This window comes from Arachis duranensis, chromosome 7, assembly GCF_000817695.3.
Source record: "Arachis duranensis cultivar V14167 chromosome 7, aradu.V14167.gnm2.J7QH, whole genome shotgun sequence".
NCBI classification, from domain to species: Eukaryota; Viridiplantae; Streptophyta; class Magnoliopsida; order Fabales; family Fabaceae; genus Arachis; species Arachis duranensis.
In genome coordinates, this window is record NC_029778.3 from 56,563,317 (window position 1) to 56,578,214 (window position 14,898).

Sequence of the window (14,898 nt, forward strand, 5' to 3'; positions counted from 1 at the left end):
GACCAAGGAAAGAAAATGTATAATTGGCACATATTAAATGAAATAATAGTTTGAAAAATAAAAAGGACAAAATATAAGACAAACTACAAAGAGCCAAACATTAAATACAAAAAATCAGGAGTAGATTAAAGCGAGAATGAGATAAGGACACAGCATGCTAAATTTCACATGTTTAAGAGTTACAAACACAACAAAAAAAACACCCCAAATCAATCCAAGAACAATACATTTAAAACAAAAGATTAGACCATAATATATTAATTGAGACATGCTTGGAGCACAAGAACTCCATGATTCATCAATTAAAATCAACATGGTAGAATTTGAGAAGAGCTGACCACTGAAATTGGAAATAGTCCAAAGCCTAATCACCCTAACCTTAAGACTCAATGTTTCCTTCTCAAGATTAATCTTATTTATCATATCCATGGGAGTTCTTATTTTAAAATAGAATGAAAAAGATGAAGGAAAATCAAACTACAATTAATAAAACAAACTCTATTAGAAAATACAATGGCCAGATAAAAGTGAAAAAATTCTGAATCAACCAATGAAAGATAGTAACCCAATCTCAAAATTAAACATAAATGGAGCAAAAATATAACATCTCTCTTACCTAATACCCAATTATCTATCTCCTTTTTATTAGTTCTAATTCTTATAATATGAAGTGAGATTATTTTCTTAAACTCAAATTGGTCATAGACATCAAATATTAATAAATTTATAGATCAATTGCCAATGCTTAATACGCCACAATAACTTAACTCAATCAACTTTAAACCAATAAAAATCGATATCATGCAAAGTATCACCTCATAAAAATGCTTCCACAATACATGTTTCAGATGGCAAAAATACATAAACAAAAGGTGAAATAAAAAAGAAACACAACATTTCATCTAATCTACATCCGACACATGCATAACTCTAAATCCCAGACCTACAGAACTTATTCAACCTAATTCCTAAATTGTGAAAAATAACATACTAAATTCTTTTAGGAAATATGAATAAAAAACAGTGAACATTCCATACACACAAACTAACCTTTTAATATTGGAACAAAATAAAGCGAGAAAAAATCAAAATGAGCAAAGTCAGAAAGCAAATCCTAAAAGCTAATATTTAAAAAATAAACAGAACAGGCGAAACTTAAACTTACCTACAGAAAGTGATCCACGCTAAAATCCTTTGTCGTAAAACAAATGACCCTCAAGTTGCTATCCTCCTCCATACTCTACACTTCATAATTTTAAAACCTGTATATTTGTCTGGTGATTGAAAAATTTTTTAACATAAATTCTCATTTTCTTGAGTAGCAATAGGCATTTTAACAAAAAGAGAATGCATTAAAATTAAAAGAAAGCCAAAACACAGGATGTTATTTGTTACTTTTATTTGAACAACTGGAGTATCAAATTGAATCCATTTAGAGTAATCAAATTCTTTAGCTACTGAAAATAACTGTTTCATCGTTGCAAAAAAATATATAAAAGAGCAAAGATTAGCACCATATGTTTAGATCATGTCTTGAAATGACATAAAAGGATAACTTTCATCATTGCATCTACCTTTCAAGTTTTAGTAGTAATTTAATTTACAAAAGTTACATGTAATAAAATGAATACATGATTTCAAATCATAAATTATGCGAGATACCTTTTTTGTTAATTATAAGGTGCAAGAAAGGAATATCCTTATGCAATCTCAGGAACCATGTTTGTCCTTTATCAAGCATTTCTTTTTCATTAGATTCTGCAAAAGCATTTGAGCCATAAAAAACAAATTTCCTTTCCAACTTCTGCATAATTATTTCAATAAAAATAGATAAGACATCTATTTGTAAAGTAAACATGCATTATAAATACAAAGTAAATAATTTCTTCCATAATATTCCATATTTTTTAGAGGAAATAATGTCATTTCTAAATTATTCCAATACAAAAGGCCCAACGCACATACCCAATAATATCAGTATCAATTTTACTTTTTGTTCTTTTCTTCCACGCGTGTATCTAATATATATCACTTGCACAAATATTTAGCCAAATTCCAATCAGATAGTAACCGACTGTCAAATTTAATTGAACAAATCATGAACATTTTTGCACCAATACAAATGGGAGTTCCATAATATTCAATCACCAACCAATTTTCTATTTTCATTCAAGAAAAAAGAAACGAAGACCACATTGCATAAGACTAACTATTGAACCAAATTAAAGATGATAAAAAAAATTTAGAGGCAAATAAGAAAAATCCTGATCTCAGGCTTTGAAACTACAAAAATTCATCCAATTTCCCCATTGTTCTTTTTTGCTAGAGAGACCAAAAAACAAAGTAATAAAATAAATTTCATCTCAGATTATAAAAAGTGAAAGTCTGTAAATTTAATGGCCAAAGAACATTAAACCAGTTCGAATAAAAATTTACAGAAGATAGTGTATAAATGACCTAAGTTCTTTGATTTTGGACATCAAGAAGGGTTATTAAATAATTACTACTAACATACATGCAAGAAATAGCCTGAGGAATCTTCTAAGCAAAGAAATCAAATAAATTTTATCTCAAAAAATACTTTAAACACCTAAGAAAAATAGAAAAAAAGAATAAAAAATTAAATTCAAACAGAATGAAAAAATTAAATAAAAAAATTAGCAAAGAAACATATGAATTAATAAAAATAATAAGTTCAAATTACACTAACTAATATAACTTATCCCCTTACAAAGATACTTATGAATGACGAAATCAAAATAAAAGCAAATGAAAAAACCTTCAATTTCTCATGAGCTTCATTCATAAAATTTTCCAGCATTCCTTTATTTGGTGAGTATTATTTATATAACTGAAATATGATCAAATAATAACCATGTGTTTAGATTGAATGCTAATTTATAGAAAGTAGTAACAAAAAAGTAAGAATAATAACACTTTTTATATTAAAAATATTGCGGCATTGTTTCTTTTATATGATTGAATTCATTTGCTTAGCTTAAGATTTTAGAATAGTAAAAATAAATCAATAAAGCAATTAAAAGGTAGCAGAAATACTTACATCAAATGCCTTAGACTCAAATTATTTTTTATTTGCATGTTCTCACAGATTCACCAAAGAGTATTGCCTACTCATCATATCTGTTGAAATCAAATGTTGTTCACATAGTGTAAGACCTTGACTATGCCACATCCGAGTATTTTCAACCTATAGAAATTGTACAATGATAAAAATGAAATTTCCATGTATCAATGTTCAAAAAATTGAAAAGCAGCTCACACATTGTTGGATCAATAAAAGTAATGAACTTTGACACAAAAGCAATCTCTTCAACAAAGAAAACGACAATGCAGACAGAAAACGCAGAACAAAGAATAAAAAGAGCATCTTTTCCCCATAAATTGAAAAGTTATTTTATCTTTTAATTGAAAATCTTAAAATTTCTTTCCCTCCATCAACAAGTAGGGCACAACTATAACCCATTAACCACAATTATAAGGAAGCTAAGGTAACATAACTATATGATGCTAGATCTACGGTCTATAGTTCAACAAACCAATAAAGCAAGTAAACAACATAACCATATGCAACGTTCTCAGCAACAAAAGCAACAATTAAATTAAAACAAAAAGATAAAATGAAACAAATCAGCTTAAACAAATCAAAATAAGATTTTAGGTGAAGAAATAACAGTGCACTATATTCCATCAGCATAAAAAGTAAGAAAAAGTTCTAGATGTACTTTTCTAGTGGCTTGCCTCTGCAAGGAACTCCTGCTTTGATCTGACCTAAATCCAAACACACACACATGAAACAAACTAAAAGAAGGGAAACAAATGTTTTGAAATAAAAACAGAAGATTAGGAAAAAAATTAATATTTTTTAATTTTGAAATTAAAAAATTTACCTTTGCCTCACAGTCGATAACATCTTCAATGGCAAGATATCTACCACCATTCTTTTCTTCCAGCTCCAACGGTGAATCTCTCCACCGATTAGCTTTCTGGCGTCACGACCTTGCTACCAAGCTGCTTCCTCTTCGCTTACAGCAGCATGATTTAGTGCATCTAAAATCGACAATGGTCAATAAAAAAGAAAAGCTAAATAGTTATATCCAAATTAGTTGAGCCTTCTAAATAAGAACATAGCGAAAAGACAACGATGACTGAGCAGCAGTAGAAGAAACACATACCGTAGTAACCATATTTGACATTGGCATGAGAGCTTCTTCTCCACTGTGAAAGTCCTGTTCGCCTCTGCTCCTAAAGCTCGCTTCTCGTTGTCTGCCTACTCTTCTCTCAGATCTTGCTCTCCTCTTCATCCCCTGTAGAATGTAATTCCAAGTAAATCCTAATCCTCTAGCATCCACCCAAAGAGGTGCTAATCTATGTAGAATAGAATCAACAAATGCCCAACCTGCCACAAGAAAAGTCCCATTAACACTGAAATAAGGATTAGAGATGCACGAAAACACAAGAAAGAAGTACAAATGCTGCTGATATGGGAAAGTGAACATCACTTCCATGATATATTCATGTATTGGCAAGATAAAACTTTTTCTTTTTGCAAAACTCAAAGAATATTGATCTTACAAACCAATCAAGTTACCAATCATTGGCTTCGATATGAGACACAAATAGTTAGATTTAGATGAGAAACAATTAAGGCCTTAAAAATTACAACAGTAGAGGAAGAAGACAAGGAACTAACCCCTTTATTACTGGAGAAATGGCTTTTCTTGTCAACTGAGACACAATATAATCAGGCAGAAGATAAGACCGAATTTTAAAAAGCCAATGTGAATAATAGTTGTAAAGGATACATAGAGAAATTTCTAACACAGGATATCCTTACCTACAGAATCCTACAAGGCAAAAGAATTTTCACCAGAGCACGATGCTTCCAAAGGTACCACAGACGTAGCGTAACCTAAACACCAGCATTGTGAACTCCAGAGTCCTGATATCTGATTCTCATTTGTATAGTATTGTAAAGGCAAAACATCATTTGAAGAAGCCTATGATTTCATGGAATGGGAATAAACATTTTCAAAACTATCAATATTTTCATTGTTGGGTTGATTATGGATATCACTTGAAGGATCAATCATAGCTCCACGACATCCACCACTCCCCAACACAGCTTCATATTGCAGAGCCTCACACTTTCCACTGCAGTCGCAAAGACACAAACAATAACTACCAATGAGAAATCACATTCCAAAATCAACACATCCATTACATTTTAATTCTAAAACTGTTAGTAATTTGTAGTTCATGCCAACCCATCATTCACCTCCAAATCAAAAGAAGGAATCTCAATCAGTTGCACGGTGATTATGCTCATCAGGGGCTGGATCAGATCTAGAAGCTCCTTGCACGATGCCTCCATTTGGAAACCTGAAACAAAATTTAAAAAAAGAAAAAAACCCTAAGAGGAAGTAGGCCAGAGAAAGAGAGAACACACCGGCCAGAGGTCACACTCACCGCCTCAGAGGGAGAACTCCCTTCCCGTCGAGCCCTCCTCGACCCCGTTATAGTCCATCTTGCCTCTTCGACTCCTCATCGCCCTCTTTTTCTGATCATTCCGCTACTGCTGCGTTTGAGAGGAAGAGTCACAGCCTCAGGAGGAGAAGTCTCGACCTGTCCTCCGCCCCATTATAGCCCATCTCGGCTGTGAAGGATTAGTGCACAGCAATACCGTGAGAGCGAGAGCAACACCGTGAAAGAGAAAGTGAAAAAATGAGAGAGAAAGAGAGTGTCACACAGAGGAAAGGGAAGGATCGAGGTCACAATAACGACGAAAATGATCCAGGCTAGAAGGAGAGAATAGCCAATCGAGGAAAGAACGAAGGGAATGAGGGGATTAGGGTTACTCTTTTTTCATTTTTTTATTCCAAATTAACGTGAGAGTGACGCGTGGCCTAATGAGCCACGGCTATTATACAAGTAATAGATAGATATATATAAGCCATGCTAATGAAATTCTTGGTGGATGAATCATAAATCAAAATACATGAATCCTGTTTGTATTTTTCTTTCTTCTATTCTCTTAATGGCTCGGCCAAAGAGAAAGAATAAGATGAACATTGTTAAATTATAATGCTAATTAAAAGACACANTTAAAACATATTTGATGAAGTTTTAGTAGCTCTAAACTCATCAAAAAATACCGATAATTACTTATATCGACAAAAGTCGAACTTGATAATAATATTAATATTATTATCTAGACTCTATTATAACTAGAGCAAGTAAAATAAATAAATAACATAATAATAAAATTAGATTATCATTTATTTTACTTCGGCATTCGAAGTCAACTCGTCAAAATAAAACTAATCGCTTTAAAATATTATTTTAAGAAAAACTCGCGTTAGTGCAAAAATTAGAGTTGTTACAGGTCGGCCACTCTGGCTGTGGATGACTCAGTTCAGGATCACCCGAGTGACCTACAAACGGAACGAAATTCACCTAATAGGTTTACTCCGTTGCGGTTCGGTCAGGGCATGATGGGCAATGGATTGAACTGGTTGGTTCGAAAGAAGTGAACTTGGGTTTAGGATTTTTAGGTTTAATTTTAAGAATTAAGTTAATGTAATTCGTAGTTAATCTTTTGTATGTTTACTTATGTTTATTTTTAATTATGGTTTCAATATTAGGTGAATGAAAATCTTAGTTAATATTTTTTTATGTTTACCTCACAAAGGTAGCAAATGATAATATTAACCTAACATTAAAAACATCAGAAACATCAATGGATAAACCCAAATTTAAAAATACAAACATGATGAACATAAAAAACATCAACTGAAAAAACCCAAATTTAAAAATACAAACACGACGAACATCAAAAAAATTAATTGACAAACATGAAAACCAACAAAGACATAGGGACCACCATCGTCACCAACACCACTCGATCTAGCACGCTGCGGACATCGACTCTAACTATGACCCTGAGCACCATAGATACGGCATATTCGAGGACCATGCATGTCGCATAAGTCCATTTCATTCAAGTATTGGGTCAATTTGGCGTGACCTTTCGACGTTCGCCTCAAGGCGGGATTAACGACCAATGTGGGTCCTTCATAAGAGGCCATGTCTCTGGATCGCCTAATGGTGTGAACTCAAATCTATAGACCTTATGAATCTCTGTCATCTTATACACATCATGCATATACAACTGCCAATCGAGACGCTGGTTAGCACAGCAAGCAATAACATGGTAACATGGTAGTCGTTCCACCTGAAAGTGCCCATAGTCACACGTCCATTACGCAAGATCAACAACTAACACCTTTTCGCTAGTCATTTCGTGCATCTCAGATACCTCATTTCGTCTATCAAATCAGTGCACAACTGTATTCCCAGCCTGTTGCATATTTGCTTCTATCCACTGTTGTGCAAATATGGAGTAAGTAAATCCAGCACGCTTGCATTTGTAAGAGCAGCAACACAGGTAGATTTTGGACACCCTTCAACACTAAATTAATGCACTCAACAAGGTTCATCGTCATATGGTCTCATTGATGTCTCTCGTTGAATGCCAATACCCAGTATCTAAGTCCAATGGCATTGCACCACTTGGCATATGTCTCGGCTCGCTCTTCCAACCTCTTATAGTTGATGTTATACTCCTCCACTGTCCTTGAATACCCTATGTTGACAACAAGTTTTTGTAAGTGCGAAACTTTGAATGCCTTTAAGAAGTTGCTGCCGATGTGCCTTATACAAAACATCCACCATGCTCTTGGAGGTTGCCAGTCACCTCCTGAATGATTTACTGCTGCCCGGATTAACTCATATCGATCTAAGATCATACCCACACCCTTTCTTCTAACAACATACATTCGCAGATTTCTGATAAAGAAGTGCCATGTATCAGCTGTCTCCCCTCCACCAAGGCAAAAGTGATAGGCACAATGTCTGGTTTCCATCTTGTGCAACAGTAACCAGAAGTGTACCTTTGTATTTTCCGTATAGGTGTGTGCCGTCAACTTGAACTAAAGGCTTGCAATGCCTGAACACCCTAATACATAGATTGAAACTCCAAAATACACGATGAAGTATTCTGATACCATCTGCCTCCTCACTTCTATTGTACAATGGTCATGTTTCTATTTGGACAATTGAACCAGGAATCTTTTGAACCATGACCGAGAGCCACCATGGCAAAACTTGGTAAGAATCCTCCCAACCACCGAAAACTTTGGCTGTAGACTTTTGCTTTGCTAACCAAGCCTTTCGGTAACTGATGGTATAGTTGAACCTTGACTGGACTTTCGCTATTATAGATTTCACCTTGATGGATAGATCGGTCTTGACCAATGGCCTTATAGCCTCAACAACTTTATCCGAGTCCAACTTGGAATGATCCTGTGAAATCATTCCCATTGTGCACGTGTGCCTACCGTTGTATCTGCGTATCTCCCAACAACCTTTTTTCGTATCAAGCTAGCTCGGATAAGCCATTCGCATTCACGCCCGTATGTCTTGCATTTTGCATAGAACGTCTGTGGCTCAGACTCATACACATTGTAGTCAACTCCTCTAGAAATAGTGTAACTTCTAATTGCTGCGACGACCGACTTTCTAGAACTATAATCCATTTCAGTCCTGAACTCTTCGTCCTCAAGATCAGCAACACCTACAGAAAGAAGAAATCATAATTCATTAATCAATCCAAAATATAAATTAACAAAAACATATTATTCACTCATCACGTACCTATGTTTGCATATTCCGAAAATTCTGTTGCATGCATGGTGTCAAGATCCAAGTTACGCATAAAAGGTGGAATGTTCATCGGTTGACTAACTAATGGATGAACCACTACATTCTCCGCTGCTGCCTTAACTCCCCCAACACCATCCTCGTCTTCGTCGTCGGCTTCATAAGTGGCTTCGAAGTCCTCTTCGCTGTCACTATTCATTCCTTCGTGCATGCAACTCTATCATCCTCTATATCTAAATCATTTTGAATTCCATCTGCCTCTATGTTTTCAAACTCAACACATAGCTCAATCTGTGGCTGTCGCATCTGAGTCTGGCGGTGAATTTAGAACATATTCTGCATATTCGCTTCGTCAATGATCGGCATAATATCAAACTGTATTAAACCACCAAAAACTACAACCGAATTTCGGTATATAATACTGCTCACTCTCCTCAACATACTGTTCTCCATACTTTGACAGAGACTGTTCTGAAGTTCCATTAACATCATGGTGCATGGAACCACAAATAAAAACGAATTCTAACGCACAAACCTCACTCCCTCATGAGTATTCCGTATAATCTCACCGTTGCAATACACTACCAAATTTACAGTACCTTCTATTACACTATCAACACACTAAAAAACACACAAATAACATTCTTCTTCACGATGAAAATGGTACCTAACTTTGCCTTATATAGAGGGGAGCCCTCAGCATACCCTCCACGTGTTATTTCATCAACTAATCAGAGTGAATCACGTATCAACACGTCCCATATGTACTGATTCAGTACGCCACCACGTGTTGCAGATCCAACCAAGTAGACTTCGTTGTCAACACGCATTCTACATGTTGACTCAATACCTTTCCCACATGCTACAAACCCAACTAAGCAGACTTCGTCACGTGTCAACCACACCTTCCATGTGCTACATGCATCACACCTCCTGCGTGTTGAAATTTGGATGTGATTCGTCCACCAAATTGTAAATACATTTATTATACTCATTTTTAAGTAAAATATCAATAATAAATCTATAATCAAATTCATGAGCCCGAGTCAAGTAGTCGACGAAATCGCATTTAAGTATTTAACATTTAATAGCATTGGGACAAGTGACAATTTATGCACAATAAAGAGAAAGTAATAAAGTCGCACGCGCGCCTCACCCTCTATATATACAGTTTCTTTCCACACTTGAAAGGCTTAGACAAGAGCAGTAGAGAAGTAGATAAACGAAATATATTAATGGCTGCAGGGGGATTTGCCATTGATGCTTCGGCTAACGGATTCGACGGTAGGATCACATTCTCCGTTGTCATCACTTGTATTGTTGCTGCATCCGGTGGACTCATTTTTGGATATGACATTGGGATTTCGGGTATTTTCATTTTTCTTTTATTTAATTTAATTTGTCTAAATTACCCACAGTTGCGTTTTGTTTCTCTGTTTCGAAATATGTAGTTAGTCTTACAGTCTATAATAATTTTTTTTTTCTCTAATGACAATTTTTCGTATTCATATAGGTCTCAAATCTAAGATATTGTACAAGAAATCAAAATTAATTCTCAACAATTTCACAACTGTGATTTGCTAATTTTTGTTTTCTTATATATTCAAAGTGTTTCGATCCAATTAATTATCCATTTTCTGGTTTAGCCCCTTCTGTAAGGTCAAGTGATTGTTTAATATATGCTATTCATTTTTGTCAGTTAATTGTTGTAACATTTTCAATGTCTAATCCGTAAATTCGCTTTTGAAAATAAAGCGGAAGATTTTTTTGGTACCGATTGAATTTCTGTTGAATTTGTCAATAAGTAGTGCAAAGTAAGGTGGGATCTATCCCTTCATTTTTGAGTCCTATAAGTAAATTTTAAGCACCGTAGAAGAGATCTTGAAAATTAGTAAACCATAAAAAGAGGGGGAAAAAAACAGAGGTAATAGTAAGGTTGTTATGTGGTTGGACTATTCCTTATCTAACGGTCTTCGTTATGTCATGAGACTAAATTATGTAAGGGAAAATGCTAATAAACCAAACTTACTTTGCATTTTTCAATAATAGGGTACCAAACAGTCAAGATGTCTTTCAGGTTGCAAACCGTTAGGTAGACATGTAAGGTTAGTTTGTGGTTCTAGTTATGATAGTCATACGAAAAATATATTTTTTCTTCTAATTCATGTATTGTTCTAAGTTTCAACTATTTATATTATATGCTACTAAAAAAAATAACAATTACAATTCAATATATTTTTTGAAATGACCTTTTCAAAATTAAAATTGGTGGTTTGGTATTGGACTAACTAGTGTTTTTGCTCGTAATAACATTACGAAAATATAAATTTTTTGAAACTATGTTAATTTTGTCACGATATTATAGATTATGACAAAAAAGATTTACAAAACCAAACTGCTTTTATAAAAAGGTTATAGAAGACAAAAGTTCCTGTCAATTAAGAAGACTAAGGTATTTGTAGATAAAAAAAAGTCAAATAATAAATTTTTTAGTTATTATTTTCATGTGAAAGAGATTAATTTTTTATTAAAAATTAATTTTAACATTTATTATGTAAAAAATTAAAAGAATTTAATGTTTATACTTTTATATTTAATTAGGTTTTAAGTTTATTGCATAAATAAAAATAATTAATTTTATGTTTATTATTTAAAAAAATATATTTTTCTATCTTTATATATAAAAATATAATTAAATATTAGTATAGAAAAATTATATTGATAGTTATAAAATTAACTCAAAATTAATTTATTTTAAAACAGTTGAATATTAATTCTAATTATTAATCATAACATTAATATTCTCTCCAAATTATATGTAATAAATATTTGAAAGAAGAGAAGTAAAAATATATATAGATTAGAAAGATAAGCAGTAAAAATATGAAACTAAATAAAAAAACTAAAAAAATATGTATTTAATAATGATAATATATTTTTATGTGAATAATATTATGAGATAAATTTTAATTATATTTAATTATAAATTTAGTGTATTATTTATAATTTTATGAATTTATTTGAATTATATTATTTTATTAATTTTATTTTTAATAGAATACAAATGTAGAGAGAAATAGATAATGAGAGAGAAAAGAGAAAAAAAGATAAAGAAAAGAGAGAGAGAGAGATTGCTCATTTTGAAAAAGATATTTTATTTTAATTATAATGAAAGAATATATTGTGACACATTTTGGCTTGTCAAATTAATAATATAAAATATAAATTATAAGTTATATATAGAGTGGGAATGGTAGAGAAAAATAGAAAATGAGAGAGAAGTAGATAAAAAGACGAAAGAAAAGAATTTATTAATTTTAGTAAAAAATATTTCGTCTCAATTTTAATGATATAGAGTGTCATATGAAATATTTTTGTTGTTAAATTAGTAATATAATATAATTATATTTTAATTTTATTTATAATTAGAGAATGTGATATTGTATATTTTGATTGTTAAATTTGTAATTAGTTATTGATAATGATATATAAAAAAAATAAAATAAGTAAAAAATAAGAGAGAGAAAAAGAAAAAAAAGAGAAAGAAGAAGAGAAAAAAAAGAATTTATTAATTTAAAAAAATATTTATTATAATTATAATAAAAAAATAACATGTGATATATTTTAATTATAAAATTAATAATACATGATAAATAATATATAAAATTGAGTAAAATTTATTTTCATTCGACCAAAAACGCGATAATCAGCTATTTTGTTGAGCCAGCCTAAATGATCAAAACTTATTCGGGTTAGAATTATAAAATATGGGAGAAATTATAAAATATGAGAGAAATATTATATATATGATTTTAGTTTTAATATGTTGTATGGTGATTACGGTAGATATGTTTTTTTATTGATAAACAATGTTTTTTAAAAATTGTTATATATAAAGAGTGTTATCAAAATATAAAAAATAAGACTTTAATTATAATAATAAAATATTAAAATATTATTGTTTTAAAAAAAATAATTTATAATTTATATATATAGGTGTTCTCGTGTCTTAAACGATTTAAAATTTAGGTATGGATATATTTTATGTTATATCGTATCTTATATCTCTATTCGTATTGGTGCATTATATTTGCTAGCCAAGTATAGTCTTATTAAAATCTATGATGCTATATTATATAAGGTTGCATGCACTAATAATCACTATGCACCAAAATTTTGCAAAAGACGAATAATGTGCTGTGGATAATTAAGTTTTTAAAGATTATTAAAGTTCAATACATTAATTTTTTTTGTTTCCTTTTACTGTCAATTGACTTGTATGACGGCTGTGCCTATTTGTCTGATATGGTGACTGACATGATATTGGGTTTCGGAAATTTTTTGTAAAAATTTAATAAATTTTTGAAGAAACTATTAAAATAATTAATGAATCTCTCAGAATTATTAACGTTTGTCATATATTAAATCATTTTATTAAAATAAAAATCGGACGGTCCAATTTTAACATTAAAAATTTTTTTATTTTTAAAATTATAAATCGGACCGTCTAATTTGTGATTATTTATTTAAAAAACAAAATAATACAAATTAATCGGTACTTTCAATTTATGTCATCATGTAATCAAATAAAACACATTTCTTCTCACACCGTTATCATACACGTTTCTCTCATCTACACAAAAAATCAAAAGCGACCCAATTGAAGCTTCCAAATAAGTAGATAAAGCAAACAAAACATTTAATTTTCGATCATCCCTTTTTTCAACTACATATGTATAATTTGAATTTAGATCATCTAAAAAAAAGAAATTAACAAAATGATAAAGTGAGAGATTATTTAATCATTATTAATTTTGTAACTTTTATAAAATATGTGTTTTATTATTTTAATTTAGAAGTGATTATTTCTTTATTTTATCACTTTACTAATTTAAATTATATTTAACATTTTTTAATTATTCAAAAAATAATTAAGATAACTGACATGTGTTATGAATAAATATTCTATTGTTACTGCTATATTAAAATATTTTTCTAGGTTACATAAAAAATACAAAATATGATAAATAATAATTAAAAAATAAAATAAGATATTTTAAACTATTTTAAATTAATTTTTATTGAGTCACCAAAATATTTTTTCTTTTCAAATTTCAGAAGGTGTAACAACTATGAGGCCGTTTCTTGAAAAATTCTTTCCAGCAATACTTAGAAAAGCTGCTAGTGCGGAAACAAACGTATACTGCGTGTATGATAGTCAAGTATTGACATTGTTCACGTCCTCCCTCTACCTGGCGGGGCTGCTGTCGTCTCTTCTAGCTAGCCGAGTCACCACGGCATTGGGCCGGAGAAACACCATGATCTTGGGTGGTTGTATCTTCTTCGCCGGGGGGGTCATTAATGGTAGCGCTGAAAATATCGTCATGCTCATATTGGGTCGCATCTTGTTAGGCTTTGGAGTTGGTTTTACTAATCAAGTGAGTGAAATTATAAATCATACTTTAAATTCGCTTATAAATGGTAATTTATTTAAAATGTTTGTTTTAGGAATAACATAACAATAATTGTGCTGGAATGACATATATATATAGTTCAAAAATATTTATTAATCAAAATAAATTAGTAAAAAATAGTCAGATAGGTATGTTTGGAGCGAAATTAGGAGAGAAATAAAAAAAGAAAAGAGAAATTAAAATATTTTCTATAAAAATTATATTTTAAAGTTTTAAATTTTTGTTCTCTTTTATTTTTCTCTTATTTTACTCTAACCAAAAGATATTTTAAGAAAAAAATATTAGGAACCAACGTACTATAATACTTACTCATTATTTAATTATCATATAATAGAATATCAATTTATAACTAAAATAAAGACAATTCTTTTGGCAACAGAGCAAAACTCATCTAGGATGAGTTACTAAGTTATAGAAGTAATATAGGAAGTAATTTTTAATTAATTAGTCAATAATTACCAATTTTTTTATTGGGAATAAAGTTGTTTTTTAACTTATTTTTTGAGGATTTAGAGGTTAGGATTATAATAATTTAAAAATTATAATTTAAGATTTAATATTTAGAATTTAAAATTTAAAATAAAATAATTTTAAAAGATTAACTAATACAACAACAACAACAAAGCCTTGTCCCACTAAGTGGGGTCGGCTACATGAATCAAACGACGCCATTGTGCTCTGTCAT

The 14,898-nt window shown here is 31.0% G+C and overlaps 1 protein-coding gene and 1 long non-coding RNA gene across 2 annotated transcripts in view; one reads left to right on the forward strand and one right to left on the reverse strand.

Annotated features, from left to right (window-relative positions):
• Positions 1-1,488: 1,488 nt before the first annotated feature.
• Positions 1,489-3,203, reverse strand: LOC110273782 (uncharacterized). The gene is made up of 3 exons (XR_008001282.1): positions 3,062-3,203; positions 2,780-2,851; positions 1,489-1,758 (listed from the first exon to the last, which is right to left on the reverse strand). It is a non-coding gene; the product is annotated as an uncharacterized LOC110273782 (long non-coding RNA).
• Positions 3,204-9,943: 6,740 nt separating this feature from the next.
• The window catches only part of LOC107459105 (sugar transport protein 5), an 11,364-nt gene continuing 6,409 nt past the window's right edge, over positions 9,944-14,898 (forward strand). The window contains exons 1-2 of the mRNA XM_016077317.3: positions 9,944-10,107; positions 13,858-14,177. Coding sequence (XP_015932803.3) covers positions 9,975-10,107; positions 13,858-14,177 — 453 coding nt within the window. The 5' untranslated portion in view covers positions 9,944-9,974. The remainder of the gene's footprint in view (positions 10,108-13,857; positions 14,178-14,898) is intronic.